The 21,307-nt window shown below is 52.7% G+C and overlaps 2 protein-coding genes and 1 long non-coding RNA gene across 4 annotated transcripts in view; 1 reads left to right on the top strand and 2 right to left on the bottom strand.

Moving 5' to 3' along the window:
- Positions 1-21,307, bottom strand: part of LOC102942663 (tripartite motif-containing protein 10) — a 66,913-nt gene that overhangs the window by 18,875 nt on the left and 26,731 nt on the right.
- LOC122462896 lies at positions 1,145-6,078 on the top strand. Its single transcript, XR_006285778.1, has 3 exons — positions 1,145-1,155; positions 1,523-1,525; positions 5,962-6,078. It is a non-coding gene; the product is annotated as an uncharacterized LOC122462896 (long non-coding RNA).
- Positions 7,016-16,567, bottom strand: LOC114020888 (zinc finger protein RFP-like). 2 transcript variants are annotated; one of them, XM_043528177.1, is made up of 7 exons: positions 16,099-16,567; positions 14,397-14,546; positions 13,148-13,378; positions 12,809-12,831; positions 11,960-12,075; positions 9,598-9,642; positions 7,016-8,617 (listed from the first exon to the last, which is right to left on the bottom strand). In XM_043528177.1, exons 1-7 carry the CDS (start codon positions 16,513-16,515, stop codon positions 8,103-8,105), a joined length of 1,497 nt encoding a protein of 498 aa, XP_043384112.1. In that variant the 5' UTR covers positions 16,516-16,567; the 3' UTR covers positions 7,016-8,102. The 2 variants fall into 2 exon arrangements, with proteins under 2 accessions (XP_043384112.1, XP_043384113.1); XM_043528178.1 differs by having other exon boundaries at positions 14,451-14,546; positions 16,099-16,566.

Raw genomic sequence — 21,307 nt, forward strand, 5'->3', positions numbered from 1 at the left:
CACAGGCCCCGCCCCCTACCCCTCCTCTTCCCCCGAAGCCCTACCCAGGCTAGAAGCTGGAGCCCGGCCTGGGTAAGCACAGGGAGCCTGAGCAGCTGTGGGGAGCCGCAGACCCTCCACCTGCCCAGGATGGAGGGGGCCCGAGAGCAGCCCCCTGCCTGTGTCCCCACCCCATGAGGTCCAGCCCATATGATTGAAAAGAAAAGGTTGAAAATGTGGCCCAAGCAAAACTGATACAGTGATGTGTGCCTGAGTCTGCAGAGAGCCTGATCTAATAGGTCAGAGAGGAGGAAACTTCCCCTTGCATCTCAATAGGGTGTTCCCTCCAAGAACTACTGCTCTGGGGTCCTCAGCCACCTCTCCCCAGCTGGGGATCTGTGCATGGCATGAATGTACCAAGGTCCCAGTCCCAAAGAGCTTGCAGTCTATAAAGATGAGAAGAGACAAATTCCCCCGATGCAGGGCCCTGTTTGAACTCAGTGTTTGTGTATTACTCAGATTCAGTGGCTGCAAAATTGTCCCTTGAACCTCTCAAGTCTGTGAGTCATTGCTAGGGGTATACCTACACTATGAAATTAGGTCAAATTTATTTAAGTCAACTTTTAGCGTCTGATTTTATAAAGTCGAAGGTGCGTGTCCCCAGTAGGCACATTAGGTCAGCGGAGTGCGTCCGTCCTTGCTACCATGGCTAGGATCAACTCACAGAGCAATGCACTGTGGGTAGCCACCCCACAGTTCCTGCTTCCCATTTGAATTCTGGGTTAGGCTCCCAATGCCTGATGGGAATAAAAACAGGTGGTTTTGAATACATGTCGTCAGCCTCTCCTCCTCCCTCCTTCCCTCCTTGAAAGCAATGGCAAACAATCGTTTCACGCCTTTTTTCCTGGGTTATCCATGCAGACGCCAGACCACTGCAAGCATGGAGCCTATACAGCTGTACACTGCTGTTGTGAGCATTGCAAACACCTCACACATTATCCTGCAGTATGCGCAGAGCTTAGCCAGGGGCCACTGGCGTGAGGAAGAATGTGAGGAGGCCACACACACAGACGTTCTGGAAGCCATGTGTAATGATGCTGGCTTTGGTGGGACACAACTGAAAGTATTAATTCAGGGCAAATTGCTTAGAGCAGGGCAGTTACAGCCCAAGGCTGGGTTTTTTTTTGCACACCAAGGCAAACCAAACCAGCCAAACAGAGAAGACTTTGATTTTACCCCACTGGCTAACCACAAGTCATACAAGGCGCAATTCCCTTAGACACTCCAGTTTCCCAGTATCACCACCAGTGCATGACGCATGACCCATGCATCTTTAGGAACTCCGGTCTCTTCGGAAAGCTGGAAGAAGGAACTTTCTTCCCAGGTTGGAAAATTACCATTGGTGACGTTGACATGCCAAGAGTTATCCTTGGAGGCCCAGCCTACCCCTTGCTCCCATGGCTCATGAAGCCATACACAGGCAGCCTGGACAGCAGTAAGGAGCAGTTCAACTATAGGCTGAGCAAGTGCAGAATGGTGGTAGAATGTGCCTTTGGACGTTTAAAAGCTCGCTGGCGCTGTTTGCTGACTAAATTAGACCTCAGCGCAACCAACATTCCCATTGTTATTGCTGCTTGCTGTGTGCTCCACGATATCTGTAAGAGTAAGGGGGAGATGTTTATGGGGGGGTGGGAGGTTGAGGCAAATAGCCTGCTGTCCGATTTTGAGCAGCCAGACACCAGGGCGGTTAGAAGAGCACAGCTGGGCGTGCTGTGCATCAGAGGGGCTTTGAAAACCAGTTTCATGACTGGCCAGGCTACGGTGTGACAGTTGTGCGTGTTTCTCCTTGATGCAAACCCGCCCCCTTTGTTGATTTTAATTCCCTGTAAGCCAACCACCCTCCCCACTTAGAAATAAAAGTAACTATTGTTTTGTAACCATGTTTTCTTTCTTTATTAATTAAAAAAAAGTGAGATAATGGACAAGATAGCCCGGGTGGGGTGGGGTGGGGTGGGGTGGGGGAGAAGGGAAGGACAAGGCCACATTGCTTATTGTAGCCACTCTGGAGTGGAGTGCCCGGAGCCTCCCCCCGCCCACATTCTTGGGCGTCTGGGTGAGGAGGATATGGAACTTGGGGAGGAGGGCATGCCATTCTACAATGCATTTAGCGGGAGTCTGTGCTCTTCTTGGCTTTCCTGCATCTCCAACAAATGCTTCATCATGTCCGTTTGCTCTCCCAAAAGACGCTTTATCATGTCTGTTTGCTCCCCCATTAGTCTCAGCATCGCATCCTGCCTCTGCTCTTCGTGGTCACTTAATGCTTTCCTGGCCTCTGCCACTTAATGCCTCCATGCATTAAGCTGCATCCTATCAGTGCGGGAGGACTGCATGAGCTCGGAAAACATGTCATCGAGAGTGGGATTTTTTTGCCTTCTAATCTACGATAACCTCAGGGACGGAGATGATAGGGGGAGCCTAGAAACATTTGCACCGGGGGGAGAGATAAAATGGGAGAGTAAAATTTAAGATGACACATTTCTGAGAACAAAAGGGAGACTCTTTCACAGTGAATCAAGCAATTCACAGCAGACAGCACATGTGCTTTAGGTACCAGGTCGAATTTTGCCTTTTATATAGAGTACCTGCCAGTATGGTGACACATCACAAACAGCTGGGCAACAGAATTCGGTTTCCAGACAGCCATGGTAAGCCTTTTGGTACATGGGGTTGGCTTCTTATACCTTCATAATATGTGGGAACGGTTTCAAACTCCTGCCCCCTCCTTTCCCAGAGCAAGCAATGGGTTGGGTTTCACATTTAAAAGGAGGGGCTGCAGTTTTTGGGTGGATGTGCAGTATACACCTTCCCCCACCCCACCATGTGGCTATTCTGCAGGATGATCCCTTTTAGCCAAGTGCAAACAGCCCACCATGAATGGGGTCCTTTTACTGTTCCCTTACAAAAATTCCCCTATTTCAACCAGGTGACCATGAATGATATCACTCTCCTGAGGCTAACACAGAAAGATATAGACTGAATGTTGCTTGAATGCGACCAAAACCCAGGACCATTTGCTGCCATGTTTTGTGCTGCAATGATTCCAGACTACTTGCTACTGGCTTGGCGTGGTAAAGTGTCCTACCGTGGAGGACGAAATAAGGCAGCCCTCCCCAGAAACCTTCTGCAAAGGCTTTCAGAGTACCTCCAGGAGAGCTTCATGGAGATGTCCCTGGAGGATTCCTGCTCCATCCCCAGACATCTGAACAGACTTTTCCAGTAGCTGTACTGGCCGCAAATGCACCCCAATTCTTCAGGGCAAATCAAACATTAAACACTCTTGCTTTTAAACCCTGTACTGTCGTTACAAATGTGCACTCACAAGAGCAGCCTTCTCTGGCTTCAGGGTCGGGATCCCGCCTTGGGAGGGTATTGGCTCCAGGATGATGAAAAGGTCCTGGCTGCCGGGGAGAACGGATTCACCGCTTGCCTGCTGTGCATTCTCCTCCTCCTCCTCCTCCTCTTCCTCATCCACAAAATCCTCTTCCCTGTTGCGTGAGACTCCCCCCTTGCAGGTGACCATGGACAGTGGTGGGGTAGTGGTAGGGTCTCCCCCTAGAATGCCATGCAGCTGATCATAGAAGCAGCATGTATGGGGCTCTGACCTGGACCGACCGTTTGCCTCCCTTGTCTTTTGGTCGGATTGCCTGAGCTCCTTAACTTTCACACGGCACTGCTGTGTGTCCCTCTCTCCATCATGCCTCTCTCCATCATGCCCTGTGAGATTTTGGCAAATATATTAGCTTTTCTTCTTTTTCATCGGAGTTTGGCCTGCACAGACTCTTCTCCCCATACAGCAATCAGATCCAGTGTCTCCCGTTCGGTCCATGCTGGAGCTCGTTTGCGATTCTGGGGGGACTGCATGGCCACCTGTGCTGCTGAGTGCTGCTGAGTTGGCCACGCTGACCAAACAGGAAATGAAATTCCAAAGTTCCCGGGGCTTCTCCTGTGTACCTGGCTAGTGCATCGGAGTTCAAAGTGCTGTCCAGAGCGGTCACACTGGAGCACTCTGGGATAGTTCCCGGAGGCCAATACCGTCGATTTGTGTCTGCACTACCCCAAATTCGACCCTGCAAGGTCAGTTTTAGTGCTACTCCCCTCGCTGAGGAGAACAGAAGTCAATTTTAAGACTCCTTTAGGTCGACAGAATGGGGTTGGTTGTGTAGACTCGGCCTTTTTGAAATCGACCTCACACGGCTAACTTTGACCTAACCCCGTAGCGTAGACAAGGCCTCAGAGTCTCTCTGGTTCTGGTTCCCTCCCTGACGGCAACCTTAGTTCTCTGGCTGCTTCCACAACATTCCTGAGCTGGCTGTTCGGCCGGAGGTTCCTCTGGGGAAAGGTCTCTCTGCGCTGAGGGCAGGAGATGTCTGTAGCGAATCCCCCCCGGCACTGGGTGATGCAGGTGTGACAATGGCGTCCCCTGGGGGCCAGCTGAGGTCACTCTATTAGGGTGAACTGCAAACAGAACGGGGCAGACAAACCCCACAAGCTGGTGGATATTCCAATACTTAGATTTACCAAACACAAACCAGCTTCTCTATTACCTCACTGCTTACTCAGAAGTCCAAACAACGCAGTTCCCTTAAAGTGCCCAGCCTCCGGCCTCCATCCAGGTACACATGTCTGATATGATGATGATTACTGAACATCTTATTTCATCATATAAAAGAAAAGCCCCAAAAATGCATGTCATCTTTGATCTAACACAGCCCAGTGAACAGAAAGGGAAATGGGCAGAGAGGGCAAGCTATGGGAACGCACATGGAGCTGGGCTGTGGGCCCCAAGCAGGACATGAGCACAGTCCCCCAGTCCCGCCAACAGCAATTCCGGGCCCCAGGGCAGAACAGTCAATGGGCCCCCGCTGCTGCCCGCATGCACAAGCCACGCCCATGTGGACTCCATCCGCCAGACATTTGGGCGGTGCTGCGCCTGTGCTGGGTGGTGCCCAGCGAGCTGCCGGCTGCCCTGCGGGGGGCGCTCTTCCGGCATGGCCAGGGCTTCCACATGCCCACCCGGCTGCCTTCGCCACCACCGCTGGTACCACCCCACGCGCCATAGGTGCTGACTTTTCGTTTGGCCGGTGGGTGCCCCATCCTGGCTCAGCCCCCTTCCCAAAGGCCAAGCCCCCACTTCACCCCACTCCACCTCTTCCTGCCCCTGCTCTGCCACCTCCTAATAGGTCCCATCCCCCCGAGTGCCTCCAGCCCACTGCTCACTCCTTTCTGCCTCCTCCTGCCTTAAGGGTGAGGTGTGTGTGTTTGCGGGGGCTCAGCCTCCCCCCAAAACTGACAATTTTCATCATATTTATACATTTCCTTCATATTCTAGTTATTGAACGTGTGTCCATCACTGGTATCCTAACAATGTCCTTAGTATTACAATAGTAATGAACTACATCATTACATTACCATGAATTACAGTGTGTTAAAATCATTACACCCAGCTACACGCTGTCTTCACTAACACCCCTAAGTAAAGACACTGTGTTCACTCTGTGCCTCACCCCTGCGTAGGGCTTGTTTGGGACCTGAGGGACACTGATGGCCGTGGGAAGAAGGTGGATGGGAGGCACAAGCAGTGGGGAGTCTTTCCCCTCTCCCTTCTTCTTTTCTCCTCTCCCTTCCTATCGCTCTCCCTGCCCCTTTCGCTCTCTCTTGTTTCTTCTCTAAGTCCTTGCTTCCCTTCCTGATGTTTCCCCCTTCTTGTTTCCCACCCATGTCCTTTTACCCATCTCTCTCCTCCCCACCTCCTGGCTGCTCTTTCTAGTGCCCGCTCCCACACACACACTCGAAGCGGCAGAGGAGGTTCCCCCTCCTCGGGTAGGAAGGGTGGCCCAGTGGTTCAGGCACAGGCTTGGGGCTCGGGGGTGCTGAGTTTAGTTCTCTGCTCTGCCACAGACTCCCTGCTTAGCCTTGGGAAAGTCACTTCACCTCTGGGTGCCCTAGATCCCACCTGCCACATGGGGCTAAAGCTGACCCTGCCTCCTAGGCTGAATCCATTCATGGCTGTGTGGTGATGGGGGAAATGGAGATACCAAGGTGAGTAGATTTGGCCTGAATTACTCCACAGCCTGAGAGTGAGAGCCAGCTCCCTGCAGGGGGCACGGGAGAGAGAGGGGCTCAGGCCAGCTACGCACACAGGGGGTCGGGGCTTCAGCCCCACATCATCTGCCGGGGTCATGGGCCTCTTCTCACCCCCCACTTCCCTCAGTGGGGATCCTGCTGGGGTCCAGAGATTTTCCTTCCCCTAAGCTGCCCCTGCACCCATCCAGCACGTGAGCCTAGGAGCCCTGCAGCCTGCTGGGGCGATTTCAAAGGGCCCGGGGCTTCCAGCCACCACCACCACTACCAGACACTGGCAGCAGCCGCGACTGGAGGCCCCGGACGTCAGGTGGTGGGTTCCTGTTTGTGGGTTGCTAAGCAGAGACAGACAGCACTCTGCATCCCAGATTTAGGCGCCTATCCATGAGGGGTGTGGCTCAGGACACCCTTTTTCCCCTTGTCGGCATCTCCCATTGGCCAGCTTACATGGCTCCCCGCCTACTGAGCTGGCTTTTGTGAATCGCATTGTAAGGTGCCATGTTGCCCATGCATTGTCTAGGGAGTTTAGGCCCCTGACTCAGCTCTGAGGGTCACAGTGCTGCTGTTCCTGTGATTGTCTCACTGCCTAAACATGACTCACTGTGACGCTCAGCATTGCAACGCCCGAGTCCCCTCATGGCTTGCCCCCTGTGCAACCAGTCACGTCTCCGCAGAGCACAGCTGAGCAATTCCTGATTGACACGGGTGTGCACAGGACAGAGACAGAGCACAGGCTGGAGAGTGACACATCCCAGTAAAACCCCAAACTCTCCTCCTGGAGGCGCGATATTCCCTGTAGGGTCCGGGGGGGACACAACCAAGTCAGGAAGCAAATCCCACGGCTCTGCCCCCGACAACTGCAGCTGGGACAGTAAAGTGGAACAAACAAGAAGAATTGTTTGTAATGTTTTATTTACAGTAATTACTAAAGGTGGTAAGTAAACGGAGCTGAGAAGGAGCCTTAATAACCACAGCATGGCAAGCAGATCCCCAGCTACTGAGAACAGTTTTCTTAATGGCACTAAAATAGCACCAATGGCCAGGAATTAATATAGGGAATTAAAGACTTACAGTCTCACTTTCAGTAACATGTCATAAATCTCTGTTCCCTTCCCTTCCCTACTCTCCTTTTCTATTCATTTTTCTAACCCTCCCTTCTGATCCCTGTTTATTTTCCTGTGTTTCTCCCACTCTCCTCCCCTCCCTGTTACAGATCAGCCCCCATGGCTGCTCCATCCTACCACCCCTCCACCCCCAATTTTATCCCTTCCCCTCTTGCTGCCCCTGGCTGGTTCCCCTCTCAGGGATAGTTTCCTGTCACTCTTCTCATTTATATTTTCCACCTTTTCTCCTGGACTCTCCCTTTCTTCTTGTTTTATTTTCATTCACATTTTCCTTCTTGCTTTTTCTAATTCCCTCTGGTTAAACCCGCCCTGTCCCTGCCTCCCCCAGTGCTGCCAACCTCAGGAGTTTCAAAAAATCATGAGACTGACTGAATGATGATTTTTTTAAGGTTATGCAATGGTTTTTCCATCAATCGGCACCCCCTACCCATCCCTTCCACCACCCCCATGTGTGTGTGGGACCATGACAGTGCGACCAGTTGTCCTGAAGTGACTTGGGCCCCTGCGGCAGGAGCTCTGGCTGGGAGACCCCATGAGATCCAATCCCACCGATCTGCACAAACCGGCTCCCTGCTGCTGCTTCTCCCCAGCCCCCCAACCCCTGATTGATTCATGCTGGGTCCCTGCCCAGCCCCCACCTCTGCCCCTCAGGGCCCCTCTGCCCCTCCTGCAGCCCCAGGGGTTCCTCCCCCTCCCCCTCCCATGCCTGGGGCTGTAGGGAGGGAGGGGGAGGAGCTTCCAGGGGTCATAGAGAGGAGGGGCCAGGGCCTGGGTCGATGGGAGTCCTCCAAGATCATAGAGACTAGGGTCCGTGAGGCTCGAGGGGCTGATTTCCGGTTCCCCCCTCTGCTGTGGGTCTCAGGGACACAGGCGGAGCCGGGATCCCCCCCGCACCTCGAGCCAGGGGCGGATTCTCTCCCCAGGGACGGAGCCCGGCGGGAAAGTGAAGATCGGGGCCTCGTCACCAGCATCGATAAATGTCACCTGCCCCCGGTCACAGTCCAGACAAACCCGGATCCTGCTGGGGGCCCGGCGCCGGGGCAGGGGGGTCACAGGGGAGGTGAGAGCCCGGAACTGACCCCACCACCACCCCACAGCCCAGATCCCCCCCTCAGGACTACGGCTGATCCCTCCCTTCCTCCCCACAGACTCTCTGGCCACCCCCACAGCCCAGTATCGGCCACCCCCCACCTCCACCTCCCAGCGATGTCTCCCCGCGGTGAATCCCTCACAGCCCAGCACACAGGGCTCAGCGTCAAATCTCTCAGGGGTGTCGGGCAGTCGCTGCCGCGTGTCTCCACATCTCACACTTTTCCCACCCTCAGACAGGACGAGTTGGGGATGAGCCGTGTCTGGATCCAGAGTCACATTCACTGGAGAGAGAGAATCAGAGCGTTAGGGGCAGAGCTCAGCCCTGGGGGAGGCTGGGGCCATTTCTCACTCTCCCCAGCAGCCCTGTTCTGGCTGGGACTGGCCTGGATCGCAGGGAGCTCCCTCTGTCCTGGGCACCTGAGACTGAGCAGGGATGTCACGGCACTTCCTCAGTCTCTGTAAGGAGACCCACTTCATTAATTTCCCATTTGCTTGCATAAGCGTCAGCTCCCAGCTACCCCTGTTGATTCTGCTCCATTCCCAGCACGAGAGACAAACCAAGAAAGGTTTTAGTGGGGAGGGAGCAGAGGAAGCAGGTTCAGTTTTGAAGCCCAGAGGAAATCTCCCTCCTCTAATGCAGTCTCCACTCCCAGGGCTGGGAAGAGAGAGGAAGATGCAGCATTGGGGAAGAGCTGATTAACACCAGAGAGTAGGAGGATTAACACCCTCTCCCTGGCGCTGCCCCACTCTTCATCTTCCCACCGAGGCCCTGCCCCTGGCCAGGCTGGGAGCCTTGGCCCCTATGGAGAGCCCCGACCCTCCACCTTCCCATGTCCACTCTCCGGCGTGCGCCACCCAGGGCAGGTGGAGGGTCCAGGGGGAAGAGGAGCAGGGGTGGGGCCACTGAGAGGGACAAGCACCAGGAAGAAGCTGCACTACACAGGGCGGAGTTGATCAGCCGCCCCTCCATGAAGCACAGCCAATGCTGCGATGCTCCACGCCTGCCCAAGGCTTGCAGTTTGGGGGGCCAACATGGTGCCCTGCCCCCAAACTATGCCCATGTTGAAAAGAGGGTGAGCTTGGCCCCCCGACCCGCATGTTCCAGTGCCCCTGGATCTCCTCACTGTGAACAGGTTATTTTTAGAGCTCTGTGTGACACAGCCACTGGTGATTTGGTTGGTAACTTTCGTTACAATCTCATGAAGATGTTTTCACTGGAATTTTCTCCTAATTTAAAGACAATCTCCAGCTGCAAACTCACCCTGTCTGTGTGCTCCTAGGGATTCCAGTGCAGAGGGCAGAGTGTCTGGCGGGGGAAAGGAGAAAAGAGACGAGATTTCAGACTTTCATATTTATAAGAGCGTCCCCACTCTGAACGCATAGAACTGTGTTTTCATCATGACAGAGAAACAGATTGAGAGGCCCAGAGACACACTCAGGCATTTAATAGAAACTAACTGAAACCTTCTACTTCTTCTCTCATTCAGCCATCTCCCAGCAATGGAACCAACGTCCTTTCAGCCTCACAACCATCCCAGGACACACAATCTGTAAGAGAGATTTACTTTTCCCCTCCTCATCCCCTCCCGCCCTTCAAACTCCGGTTGGTTTGTCTCATTCACTCACGGCCTTTTGTCATAACCTAGACCCAGATCATACAAAGACTTTGGCAGAAAAGTAACTTTACCCACTTTGGTCCCTTTGGCCAGGGTCAGGCAGCATCATGTTGTGCGACGCACAGTTGACAAAATTACCGGAGTGGGTGGCGGACATTGGCGGGGGGTTATGTCATTCAGTCATCATTCAACCCGTAAAATAACACACAATTTTCAACACCGAAAAAACTATAACCTAGCTCGTTAATAAATAATGAACAATAATAATAGTAATAAATTCAACTCAGGTGAGTGTTTTTGAATGTCCCTCATTGCCACAGTCAATATTTTTTGTGGGATGGTGGCATTGAAATAAATATTTCTCCTAAAACCATATTTCAGTGCATTGTTGTCACTAGTCTTTTATTTTTCTTGTTTAAATAATATGTCTGCTGGGAGGATGAGTGTCTGTGTGTGTGTGTGTGTGTGTGTGTGTCCCACCTCTACACCACTTACCCCATGTCTCTCCCCTGTCTGTGTCCCTTACATGGGAGATCCCCCATCATGTCACAGGATGTGGGAAGCAGAAGAGGGGGGTTTCTCAGTGGAGCAGGGTTTCCCATCACCACACTGTGACCAGGGCACCCCTCTCCGGGCAGGGGTGATCCCAGGGTCAATGAGAACCTCCTCTGTCTCCTGACCAGGACAAAGGGACAAGCTCTGGCTGTGGGCGGGGGTCTGTTGTGAGCAGGGGCCAGGGTGGAACAAATTCTTCGGCAGGGGGACTCACCTCTGGTGGCTCCCAGAAGTGGCTTCCCACTGTCCCTCATCCCTGCTGCTCCTGGGAAGCTAGGCTGAGGGGATCTGTGCAGCTGGGGGAGGGGTAGCAATGAGGGGCTGGAGCTTAGCTGAGGGGAGTTGTGCAGTGGGGGGGCAGCACTGAAGAGTTGGAGCTAGGCTGAGGGGCGCTCTGCAGTGGGGGGTAGCATTGATGGGCTGGAGCTAGGCTGAGGGGGGGCTGTGCATCCAGCCACAGAGAAGTTAGCAAAGTCCAATACCCCCTGTGTGGAGACAAGGGGGAAAGTGGCGTGTGCATAATCAGTGGGAATAAACCAATCAGAGAAGAGAACAATAACATGAAAATAACTTGAAGAAAAAAAGCCCTGCCAATGATGTGTTCATGCATGTGTAGTGTCTGACCTATATAAGGTACTTAATATTCATACCACTCAAAGGTGATTGGAAAAGAACTAGTAAATATGCAATTTGGATGTGTCTGATATTCCAGACATTGTAAGGGGTAATTAGAGCTTCCTAGGAGAAATCCCCCATGACCCACCTATGCCCCAGGAGAAGGGAACTGACCAGCACTTCTTTCTATTTGCGATGGCTAGTAGCAAATATCCCAATGGCTGGTGATGGGGCACGAGTCGGGAAGTGCTCTGAGTTAGAGAGAAATCTTTCCCAGGTGTCTGGCTGTTGGGTCTTCTGAAATGCTCAGTCTCCAACTGACCACCATATTTGGGATAGGGAAGGAATTTTCCACCAAATCAAATTGCCAGACACTCTGGGGTTGATTTTTTCTTCCTCTGCCATATGGGGCACGTATCATTTACCGATGTTAAACTAGAAGAAAGGTGGATTCTCTGTAACTTGAAGTCTTTAAATCATTATATGAGGGCTTCAGTAATTCAGCCAGAGTTTACGGGTAAATTGCAGGAGTGGGTGGGGAGGTTCTGTGGCCTGCAATGTGCAGGAGGTCAGAGTAAATGGATCACGATGGTCCCTTCTGACCTTAAAGTCGATGAGTCATTTCTTACTTTGTAACTGTAATCGAAAAGCATGTTTCTAGTGCAAACAAAGGTTTGAATTAATCAACCTGAGTGTCTTGGACCCAAATGTCTGGCCTTCTCACCCAAAAATTAAATAGAAGCATCATCTAAGTGTGAACCAATTGACCAGCACCATTCTCTTCCCACAGTCTCAGAGGCTCTTCCCAATTTCCATTCCTAGATCCCTTCTGGGTACCTTTGAACTTCCTCAGAGTCTCCATTAGCACAATAGTTTTCTGGGAGAAATCGCTGACTCGCTCTTCCAGTTCAGGAGAAATCTCCTCTGGCTGCTGGAACTTTCCCTTCTCACACCTAGAGAGAAACAATTTCACGTGATTATATTTCATTGTGTGACTCATGATAAGTTCTGGCGAGTGAGTCGCTGCTCTAATATGCCTGGAGTTCGAATTCCTCGTCTTCTCCCAGCCTCAGAGCAGATGCAACACAGCCCATGGCTGTACAACCTTCCCTTCTAAGGACTCATTAATATTCTTCAACTCTGGTCTGGTGAGATCAGCTCTGGGGACAAAAGAGGAATTGAGTCTCCATGGCCAATTCACTCCTTGGCCTCCATGCTCTGAGGGACAGGAGGTTCCTATGTAAAGTGCTGTAGAAATCTGTCCACTACGAACTAAACTGAGACACCAACTCCCCCCTCCCCAGCTCATTCCACACAGGTCTCCAAACTGTCCTCAGGCCGGGAAAGACTCAGGTGGGAAAGACTCTTGACCACTGCTGCCTTGGGCTGAATGGTAACCAGGGCCCCAATAGTGACAGGCCCATATTCCATCCCCACAATCCTGAGGCAGCCACTCCCCCAGGGATGTGACATCTCTCGGAAACACTTGAGGTCAGTCTTTTCCACTGAATGGAGAATTCCAGAGTCTTCTGTACCAGGGTGAGAACCTCAGGATTAAGTTTATCTGAGAGATTTGTATCCAAAATCCCCACACATGTTGCTGTGGAGATGCGGTGCAAACATCATCTCCATGCTCTTCCCCAGCATTGCCAAGTATGTGTGGGAGTGAGAGAGAGAGCCACGTACCTACTCAAGGTGCTTCTGACATCCTAGAGGGGAGAGAGAGGAGAGAGACATTAAAAAAAATCTCAGTACCACCGGACACACACTTGGGATTCCAGGAAAGGGGTTTTGCAAATACAGGGAAAATCAGCCCTGCTCTGGCCCGGGGCCATGATTTCACTGAGATAATGGGGCTTTTCCATCTCTAATATCAATGTGTCTGTGAGTCTGCAAAGAACAATAGTCATTCACATTTCAGCAATGCCCACATTGAGTTACACTGAGATCTCTGACTGCTGGACCCCGGTGCCCATACTTCCTGTCCCTGTGTTGGGATTTGGGATGTTTCTAGCTCAGTCTCACCTGCAGGAATTCACTTGCTGGCTTCTGACACTTCCCCTCCATCTCACTGATCAGCTCACTGAGATGGGAAATCCCCTCTGAGAGTTTGGTGATATTTTCATTCTGTATCTTCACAATCTCCTTGTCCAGCTTTTCCAGCTGGGCCAGCAGGAGTCGCTCTTGTTCCTCCAGGAACTGACGCAGCTGCTGAAATTCAGACACAATCTTCTGCCTCTCGGTTTCTGTCTGTTTCTAGAAGAAATAAGGAAAGGGCTGGTCAGGAACACGGATGGAGCCTGATGACCTTTCATACAGTCTTACAAGAGAGAGTTTCTTTGCAATCTCTAACACATCTGTGGAGAGACCAGGCCCTGAGCCGTCAGGCCTAGTGCTCAGAGCTGCAGTCAGAAGTCAGGAACTACAGCCAAAGTCAGAGCTGGAGTCAAAGTCAGGATCTCACCAAGGGTTGGGGCTACAGTCGAGCTCAGAAGTCATGCCAAAGGCTGAGCCAGAATCAGTGTCTGGAGTCACACGGGGGATCAGGACTGGAGTCGGAGTCAGGCAGCCACGCGAAGGGTCAAGCCAAAGTCAGACAGCAGTACTGCAGGTCAAACCTGAGTCAGGAACAACGCCAGGGCCAAGCCAGAGTCAGGGTCCAGTCCAACAGCAGATCGGGAGTTCACTCAGTTGTTTGGACAACTTCCCGTGACTCCTGCTGGCGTAATTCATGCACCCGAACGTCTGCTCCAATCAGGAGCTTCGTAGGCAGATCCTCTGGTGGGCCAGAGTTCCACTAGCGCCTCCCCTGCTGGCTCTGGAGAGCGGTCGGGTTGTAATGAGAGTCTCTGTGGGCTGAGGTTCAAAACCCACCATTCTTCCCATCCCGACACTTGACTCTACACTGTGATCACAAGGGAGAGGATTTTCTTACAGCTTCCCATTTGGGCCCAATCTCTCTGCAAGGGCTGTCTCCATGCATACCGGGATATAGTCAGTGCGGTTTGGGAGAAATTTTGTGAAAGCCACAAGGGGTTGTAATTAACTCATTAACTAAACTGCATCTTAGATCCTGCAGAAGACGCTGTTCTCCTTCTCCAGGGAGAGAACATTTGTGATATGCGCACGCATGTGTGCGCGCGCGCACACACACACACACACACACACACACACACACACACACACACACACACACACACACACACACACACACACACACACACAGTATCCCATGATCACGGAGAAACACACACAAGGCCACAGAGAAATCTACCAATAAACATCCCTCCCAGCTCCATGTCCCAGCAGGCGAAGAACAGGCACCGACCAGATACTCCCGGCTTCTCTCCTCTCCAGCCACTTTCAATCCCAGCAGCTTTTCTCTCTCTTCCCTCAGAGTCTTCAAATGGGCTTGAATTTTTTCCTGACAAACAGAAATGATTTGGTGGGTTTATTTTCAGGGTTGTAGGGGGTGGATGAGGTGTTTTCCCACCCAGAATTCTACATAACAGGCAGTCTTCCTAGATTGACTAGGGGGGTACAGCAATACCTTCTGCTGGCCCAGTTCCTGTTGGTAAAAAAGTGACACACAACTCAGCTCTGGGGAACATACTCTTTCCCAGGCCTGAAGAAGAGCTCTGTGTAAGCTTGAAAGCTTGTCGTTCACCACAGAAGCTGCCATGAGCAGAAATTCCTTCACCTACCTTGTCTTTTTAATAGCCCAGGACCAACACAGTCACACTATATTGTATACAACAGTGGGTCTTTCTCTTGGTAGGACATCAGAGACACCAAGGAAATGAAACCTGATTTATGGAAATTGGGCGCGTTTTGTTTGAAGTTATTACATCCACTTTCTCCATTGAGTCGAACCAGTGGAAAACTGGTGTCCCATGGTGGTGAATCTATAAAGCTGTTTTTTGAGAAGATTTAATAAACAGTGATACCAATCCCAGAAGCCACCGGGGGCAGCCATGTAGGCTGGGATGCTCAAAGGAGTCCAACTCCATTGACTTTCAGCCCTGTACCCCATTAGATGTGTTGATTTGTGTTACGAACAGCTGGGGTTTGCCCTAGTGCTGTCCTAGCCCCTTCCCCTGGCAATGGCCTCTGGGTAGCTACCCCAAAGTCCCTAGCAAAGACCCCAGAAGTGGTGGATTCTGGCAGATTTCAAAGGGCTGCCTGGTGGGACTAACGGAACCACGCTGGCTGGTCCTTGCCCATGAACACACGAGAACAGGTCAGACTGGCACTGGTCCGCACGGCCCAGGGGTTAGTTTTGCTGAAGATAAGTCTGATCCCAGTGGCAGGTGGCATGGACCTGCACTGACTGGAGCCCTTGTGGGTGTGGACTGAAGGTGCTCAGGGTCCCACACCGTGTTCAGCCCAGTGATCTCCTCTAGTGCAGGCTGGCAGCATCTGAGTTTAACCCTCATGGATCAGGACAGGAGTTCAGAATCCCAGTGGGAAACCTCCTCTCCCTGCCGGGCCTAGGACCTGTGTCAAGGAGTCTTTTCCTCCTACGGTTTGCACTTCATCACTACTCAGTGCTGCTGAAAGGGGCAGAGTAGCTAGTGGTTAGAGCACTGAACTGGGCCTTGGAAAACCAGGTTTTTATATCCAGCTCTGCCACTGATCTGCTGAGTCACCTTGGACAAGTCACTTCCCCTCACTGTGCCTCAATTTCCCCTCCCACCCTTTGTGTTTCTTGTCCAGTTAGACTGTAAATGGCTCAGGGCAGGGATTGTCCCTCACTGGGTTTTGTGCAAGGCCCCCACAATCGAGGTCAGATCTCATCTGACGTCTCTAGGGGATGCAAATAACAATAAACAGAGTAATACCAGCCACAGCTTGTAAGTCCCCCAGTCAGCTTTCATACAATGAAGGCTACACACAGCTGAATGACATGGTTACACCATTAACCTGTAATTAACATCCAAAGTTATTACCCATTAGATTGCGCAGCAACTCCCTACCTTGTACTCCTGGGCAGCTTCCTGTATGGGAACCACCGTGTGAGCGCGGTGAGCCCGGGACTCTCTGCAGATCACACAGATGGGGGTTTGATCCTTTTCACAGAACAGTTTCAGAGCCTCCTGGTGTTCCCCACACACCCCACCCCCTCCTGCTCCCTTTGCTGCCTGGAAACTCAGCCGCTTGGCGATTTCTACGACATTTGCCAGCTGCCTGTTGGGCCTGAGGTTTCTCTGTTGCACAGTTTCTCTGCACTGAGGGCAGGAGGCGGCTGTGTCGGGTCCCTCCCAGCACTGGGCGATGCAGGCGCGGCAGAAATTGTGCCCACAGTTTGTAATCACTGGGTCCTTAAAATACTCCAGGCAGAGGGGACATGTCGCTTCCTCTTGGAGACTTTCCACCGGGCTCTCTGCAGCCATGGCTCCCTCTGGGCAGTGGGACAGGGTAAGTTTCAGTTTCCTGAGTTCACACTGTGTGGGCCTTCAGCAGCAAGCGGGGGAGGGCGGGGGCGGGGTTTCCTTGCCTGAAAGTGACTCCTGCTGTTTGCTGAGCAGGAAGGACCCAACCAATTTAAACCCTGGAGGATTTGGTGAAAAAATGTATCAATTCTGGGGGCATCAGACAATATTTTGGTCAGACCCGAACTATTTAATGACACTAGACACTGAGATTCAGAAAGTTGAAGCTTTAGAACTGTTAAAATTGTCTGTGAGGAGCTAAATCTCCTCCCTCCCCCTGCAGCTCCCCCAGGGCAATGACCCAGAGCCTCCCCCACCACCACAGGGCCCGAGGCTGAGAGTCCATCTGATGGCGGCTCAGGGGCCTGTGGAACGTGCTGGGATCTCAGCCTGGGCCCTAGGGGGGCAGGTGACCCTGTCACACAACCACACCCAGCAAGGCCTGCTCCCATTTTCCCCCTGTTTGTCCATCCCAGCAGAGAGACCAGGGACTGCAGAGAGACCAAGCTCCCATCCCCCAAGTGAGGGCTGGGCCCCAATGGCCGAGGGCAGCCGGTGTCAGGGGAGCTCGCACTAGGGGCCTGCAGGGTACGTGATGTGGGATAAACAGAGACCTCTCAGGCCACTTGCCCACTGCGGCTGCAGCAGGGGATGTGGGGACAGACGGAGGAGGCCTGGGGCAGTCTGGGAAGCCGCCATCGGGGACACGGAGAGGGAACTCAGCTGTGGCGGGGAAGCTGTGCTGCGCAGAGATGCTGCTGCGGATGCAGCTGGTTACCCGGGTCCAGCGCTGCAGCAGGTTAACAACGTGGTTACGAGACGTTGCAGCTCAGCGGAGTGAAGTGCTGATCTTTTGCTGGTCTCTGCGCGGCTTGAGATTTGCGAGCATCATTCAAACACCTTTCCCCTGCTGCTGTCTCAGGTACCCGGGTCTTCACTCAGCGTTGCAGAGCAGAGCAGATTCAGTGCTTTGGTACAGGGTTACGGAAAGGAAAAAGACTGGAATGGTACATATAGTACCTGTAATTTCTCTCCCCTGGCTGTCGGATGTACCGTGTGCAGCTGGTTACTTAGAGACATTCAGTCAGACAGCTGGGGTGGCCTTTTTGTGCTCTGCCCCTTTCTCAGTAAATGGTGAGTGTAACTTTACCCACTCCGGTCCCTTTGGCATCACTGGGACGCTGAGACCTTTCAAGATCGGGACACTGAATCGTAAGCTTTTTGGGTCTGCTCAGAGCTCAGCACCATGGCCCCTTGTCCTCCATAGACTATAACGCGAAGAGACACACAGGCATTGTATAGATGGGGAAACTGAGGCAGGGAGTGGGCTGGTTCAATGGGCCCCCTATTCAGTGGCTACAAGGGCCAATGCAGACCATAGCAGCAGCTTGGCGAGTCCTGAGCTCCAGCCAGAGCTGCATCCCTGGTTTAATGGTCCTAAGGGGCTTTTCCAGCGTGCAGAGTACAAGAGGTGCAGCTTCACCCTGGCCACACCCCTCTGTCCCTTTCCACCCCTTCCTCCTCCAGCCTGTCCATGCCCCAACCCCACTCCCTCCTGCCCCTCCCAGGAGCACTCCCTGTGCCTGCAGCTGCTGGGGAGGAGGCACAAACAGCCACGCTAGCCGGCACAGGAGCCAGAGCACAATGCTGGGCTGCGTCCAAATGTCAAGAATGTCTTTTGATTTAAGGTCCAAATTTGGGGACTGACCTATATGCTTAGGGGCTGGTTCTCCAAGGGGCTGGGCACCGGCTGCGCCCACTGACTCTGGCTGCAGCTGCGAATGCGGGTGGACCACGTGCCCTGAAGTCCTGTATTTCAAGGAGATAAACCGAGACACCCAAAATCTGGCCGCTGCTGTAAATTTAGGCCTCATTGACTTGCCCATTAACAGCAGGACGTGGGCTAAGTCTCATTGTAAGTCGCTGTTTATACTTGGTCACTGCTCAGTCCCATGATTGGAAGCAACAGAGGTGCTGACCCCAGGGGTGCTCCGGAGCTCAAACCCCCACGGAAAAAATACAGGGGGAGCTCAGCACCCACCAGTCACAGCTGTTCTGTGGGGCTGCCAATGAGCTCTTTGGTGGCTAGGGGAGGTGCCTGGGGGAGGGCGGAGAGCAGCAAGCTGAAGATTGGCTGCGGCTTTGGCGGAGGGGTTGGAGCAGGGGCGGGAAGAGGCAGCCAGAGGGCAAGGCCTTCGGGGATGAGGCGGAGTGGGTCAGAAGAGGCGGAGCTAGGGCAGGGCCTCAGGGGAGGGGCATGGTGGGGGCGTGGCCTCAGGGCAGAGAGGGGGTAGAGCACCCCCAGGGAAAAATAAAAGTCAGCCTCTATGATCCCACTGCCTGCCAGGGGTGGGGGGCATTATTTGAACCAGAGTCCCCCACTTCTCAGGAGAGTGCGCTAACCACTCAGCCAGTGTTTTGCAAACTGGAGGGTCCTGACCCAAAAGGGGATTGCAAGGCTTTTGTAGGGGGGGTCATGAGATCACAAAAAATAGTATGATAACCACTGGTACGAGTGGAACACGGAGGTCATGGATTCTGCGATTTTGTTTGACCTCTGTGACTTCATTTCCGCACAATTGGGCTTCATCGTCAACCCCACAACGTGGCTCCGGCTGTCAGCCCCACATGGCGGGGCTCAGGCTTCAGCTGCTTTGCATCGCCAGGATTGGGAGGGCTGCAGGAACAGCAGGTGACGGGGGAATTTCTCACTGAACTGAAGGCACATTCTCAGGAAAGCCCAAGGGCTTCCAATGATATGCTCTGTGCTATGGATGCAAGCGTCTATCAGTTATCCCTGGAGTCTGTCCATGTCCCTGCCCTGCTCTGCTCTCTCCCTGGTCGTATGTCACAGGCAGAGACAGAAGCTGAAAGGCAGAAACTTGTGTCTTACTTTCAGCAACTGCACCATGTCCTGGAGGAACAAGAGCGACTCCTACTGGCCCAGCTGGAAGAGCTGGATCCAGAGACTGCAGAAAGAATTGAAAAGACAAAGCAAATTTTGCAGGAAATACCCTGTGCCTGTGACCTGCTCCTGAATGGGCGTGTGTGTGTGTGATCACAAACCGGAGAACTTGGAGGACGCTGATGTGGCTAGTAAGTTGGTGAAACTAGCAGATTAACATTTCTCTTTTGATGTAGGAATAAAAAGACTGAACATTGTTCCCTTTTGTCCTTTTGAGCCATCTTTATCTTACGTCAGTATGTGTCCGTAAAAGAGTTTGGTTGTCCGTAATTTTTTTTCTATACTGTCCATAAAAATTATTTTCAGCACTTGGCAACCCTGGTCCCAGACACTCTCTGAGGGTAACTCTCCCATGAGTGAGACGTTGAAGCAAAACGCTCCATTCTGGGCTTTTCTCTATCAGTGAACACAAATGGTGGTAGAAGCCATGGACTTTTAGAGAAGCTGTTTTACCAGGGAGACGTATCTTGGGAACCCTTCGACAACTGGCCTCCAATTTGGCCTCCAGCCTGACCCTGCTCCTCCGCAGGGCACACCAAATGTCCAGGCAAGCTGAGGGACTTTGTGGATCTCAGTGCACTTACAATAGTCAAGTTTTAAAGAGAAAGCTGGTCTCATCCATAACTCTAGTCATCGCTTTGGTGATGTGACGGGACCCCCCCCCCCATCCTCCTCCAGCCATGGGGTGTGCAGCTAAGCAAGGGTCTACCTCTGTGCAGGGAGGCCTTAGCACTTGCCCCTGTCACCGGCCTCTCCCATTGGCTAGCTTAGGTGGCTTCCCCACTACAGTGCTGGCTTTTCTGGATCACAGTCTAAGGGTGAGTTTACACTACATCTCTGGGAGAGGCCGTTGTTAGATCGACAGAGGAATTCTTCCCTTGACCTATCTGCGTCTACATCAGGGGTTAAATTGGCCTAACTACGTCACACAGGGTGTGACAGTTTTCACAGCGCTGAGCACAGTACCAAGGCCAACCTAAGTGGTAGGTAAAGACCAGGCCTCAGGAAGAATAAGGGTATGTCTACACTACAGTCGCTACTATAGCAGAGCTACAGCGGTGTCGCTGAAGGGCCGTCGTGTAGATACATCCTGCATCGAGGGAAGTGGTTTTTCCATCATTGTAGTTAATCCCCCTTTCTGAGAGGCCGTCGCCAGGTCACCGGCAGAATTCCATTGTCTGCACCGGGGGTTAGCTCCATCTCGCTGTGGCACTCAGGGCACAATGCTTCACAGCCCTGGGTGACTTCACTAGGTTGATCTAAGTGTTGTGTAGAGCGGGCGGAAGAGGGGTTTCCCTGGAGCTAGCAGGAAACACAGGGGCTGAGGGATGCTTGGTGTGTGTGCGGTAGAAAGTCAAAAGAAGCAGTCGTGAGTGTGAATCTGGCAGGAAACAGAGCGAGGGCTTGCTTCAGGGACAGGGAGCCCTGGAAAGGCAGACGTACATTTCCCAGTTAGGAAACTGCTGGCTGCTGTTTGTTTCTATCCATTCAGGGCACTGGAATTTGTGGACATTGTTTGTTAATCATAAAGATTGCTCCAAAGAAATACCTGACTCCTCTATTCAATTCCTCCTGCCAATGGAAGAACCTAGCGGGTCCCAAACGCTGGCTCACGGCTCAGGTCAAAGGAGCGATGGTGCAACCCGGGTCAGAATCTAGAGCTGTGGCGGCAAATGCGTTGGTGGGAAACATTTGCGGGGAGCTCCAGCAGCAAAGAGCCTGTGCGGAGGGGCAGATTGCTGCTCATTGTGGACTTGAGCGTGTCCAGCCGTGTGTGCGGAGCAGTCC

The sequence above is a fragment of the Chelonia mydas genome, chromosome 14 (genome assembly GCF_015237465.2).
Source record: "Chelonia mydas isolate rCheMyd1 chromosome 14, rCheMyd1.pri.v2, whole genome shotgun sequence".
Classification (NCBI taxonomy): domain Eukaryota; kingdom Metazoa; phylum Chordata; order Testudines; family Cheloniidae; genus Chelonia; species Chelonia mydas.

Bases quoted from the DNA above. Each gene is read 5' to 3' on its own strand.
- LOC114020888 (XM_043528177.1), bottom strand. From the start codon at position 16,515: ATGGCTGCAGAGAGCCCGGTGGAAAGTCTCCAAGAGGAAGCGACATGT. The intron at 12,076-12,808 runs GTACGTGGCTCT...GTTTCTCTCTAG, and splicing joins GTCAGAAGCACCTTGAGTAG to GTGTGAGAAGGGAAAGTTCC. The intron at 9,643-11,959 runs GTACCCAGAAGG...TTCCCCCGCCAG, and splicing joins GACTCTGAGGAAGTTCAAAG to ACACTCTGCCCTCTGCACTG.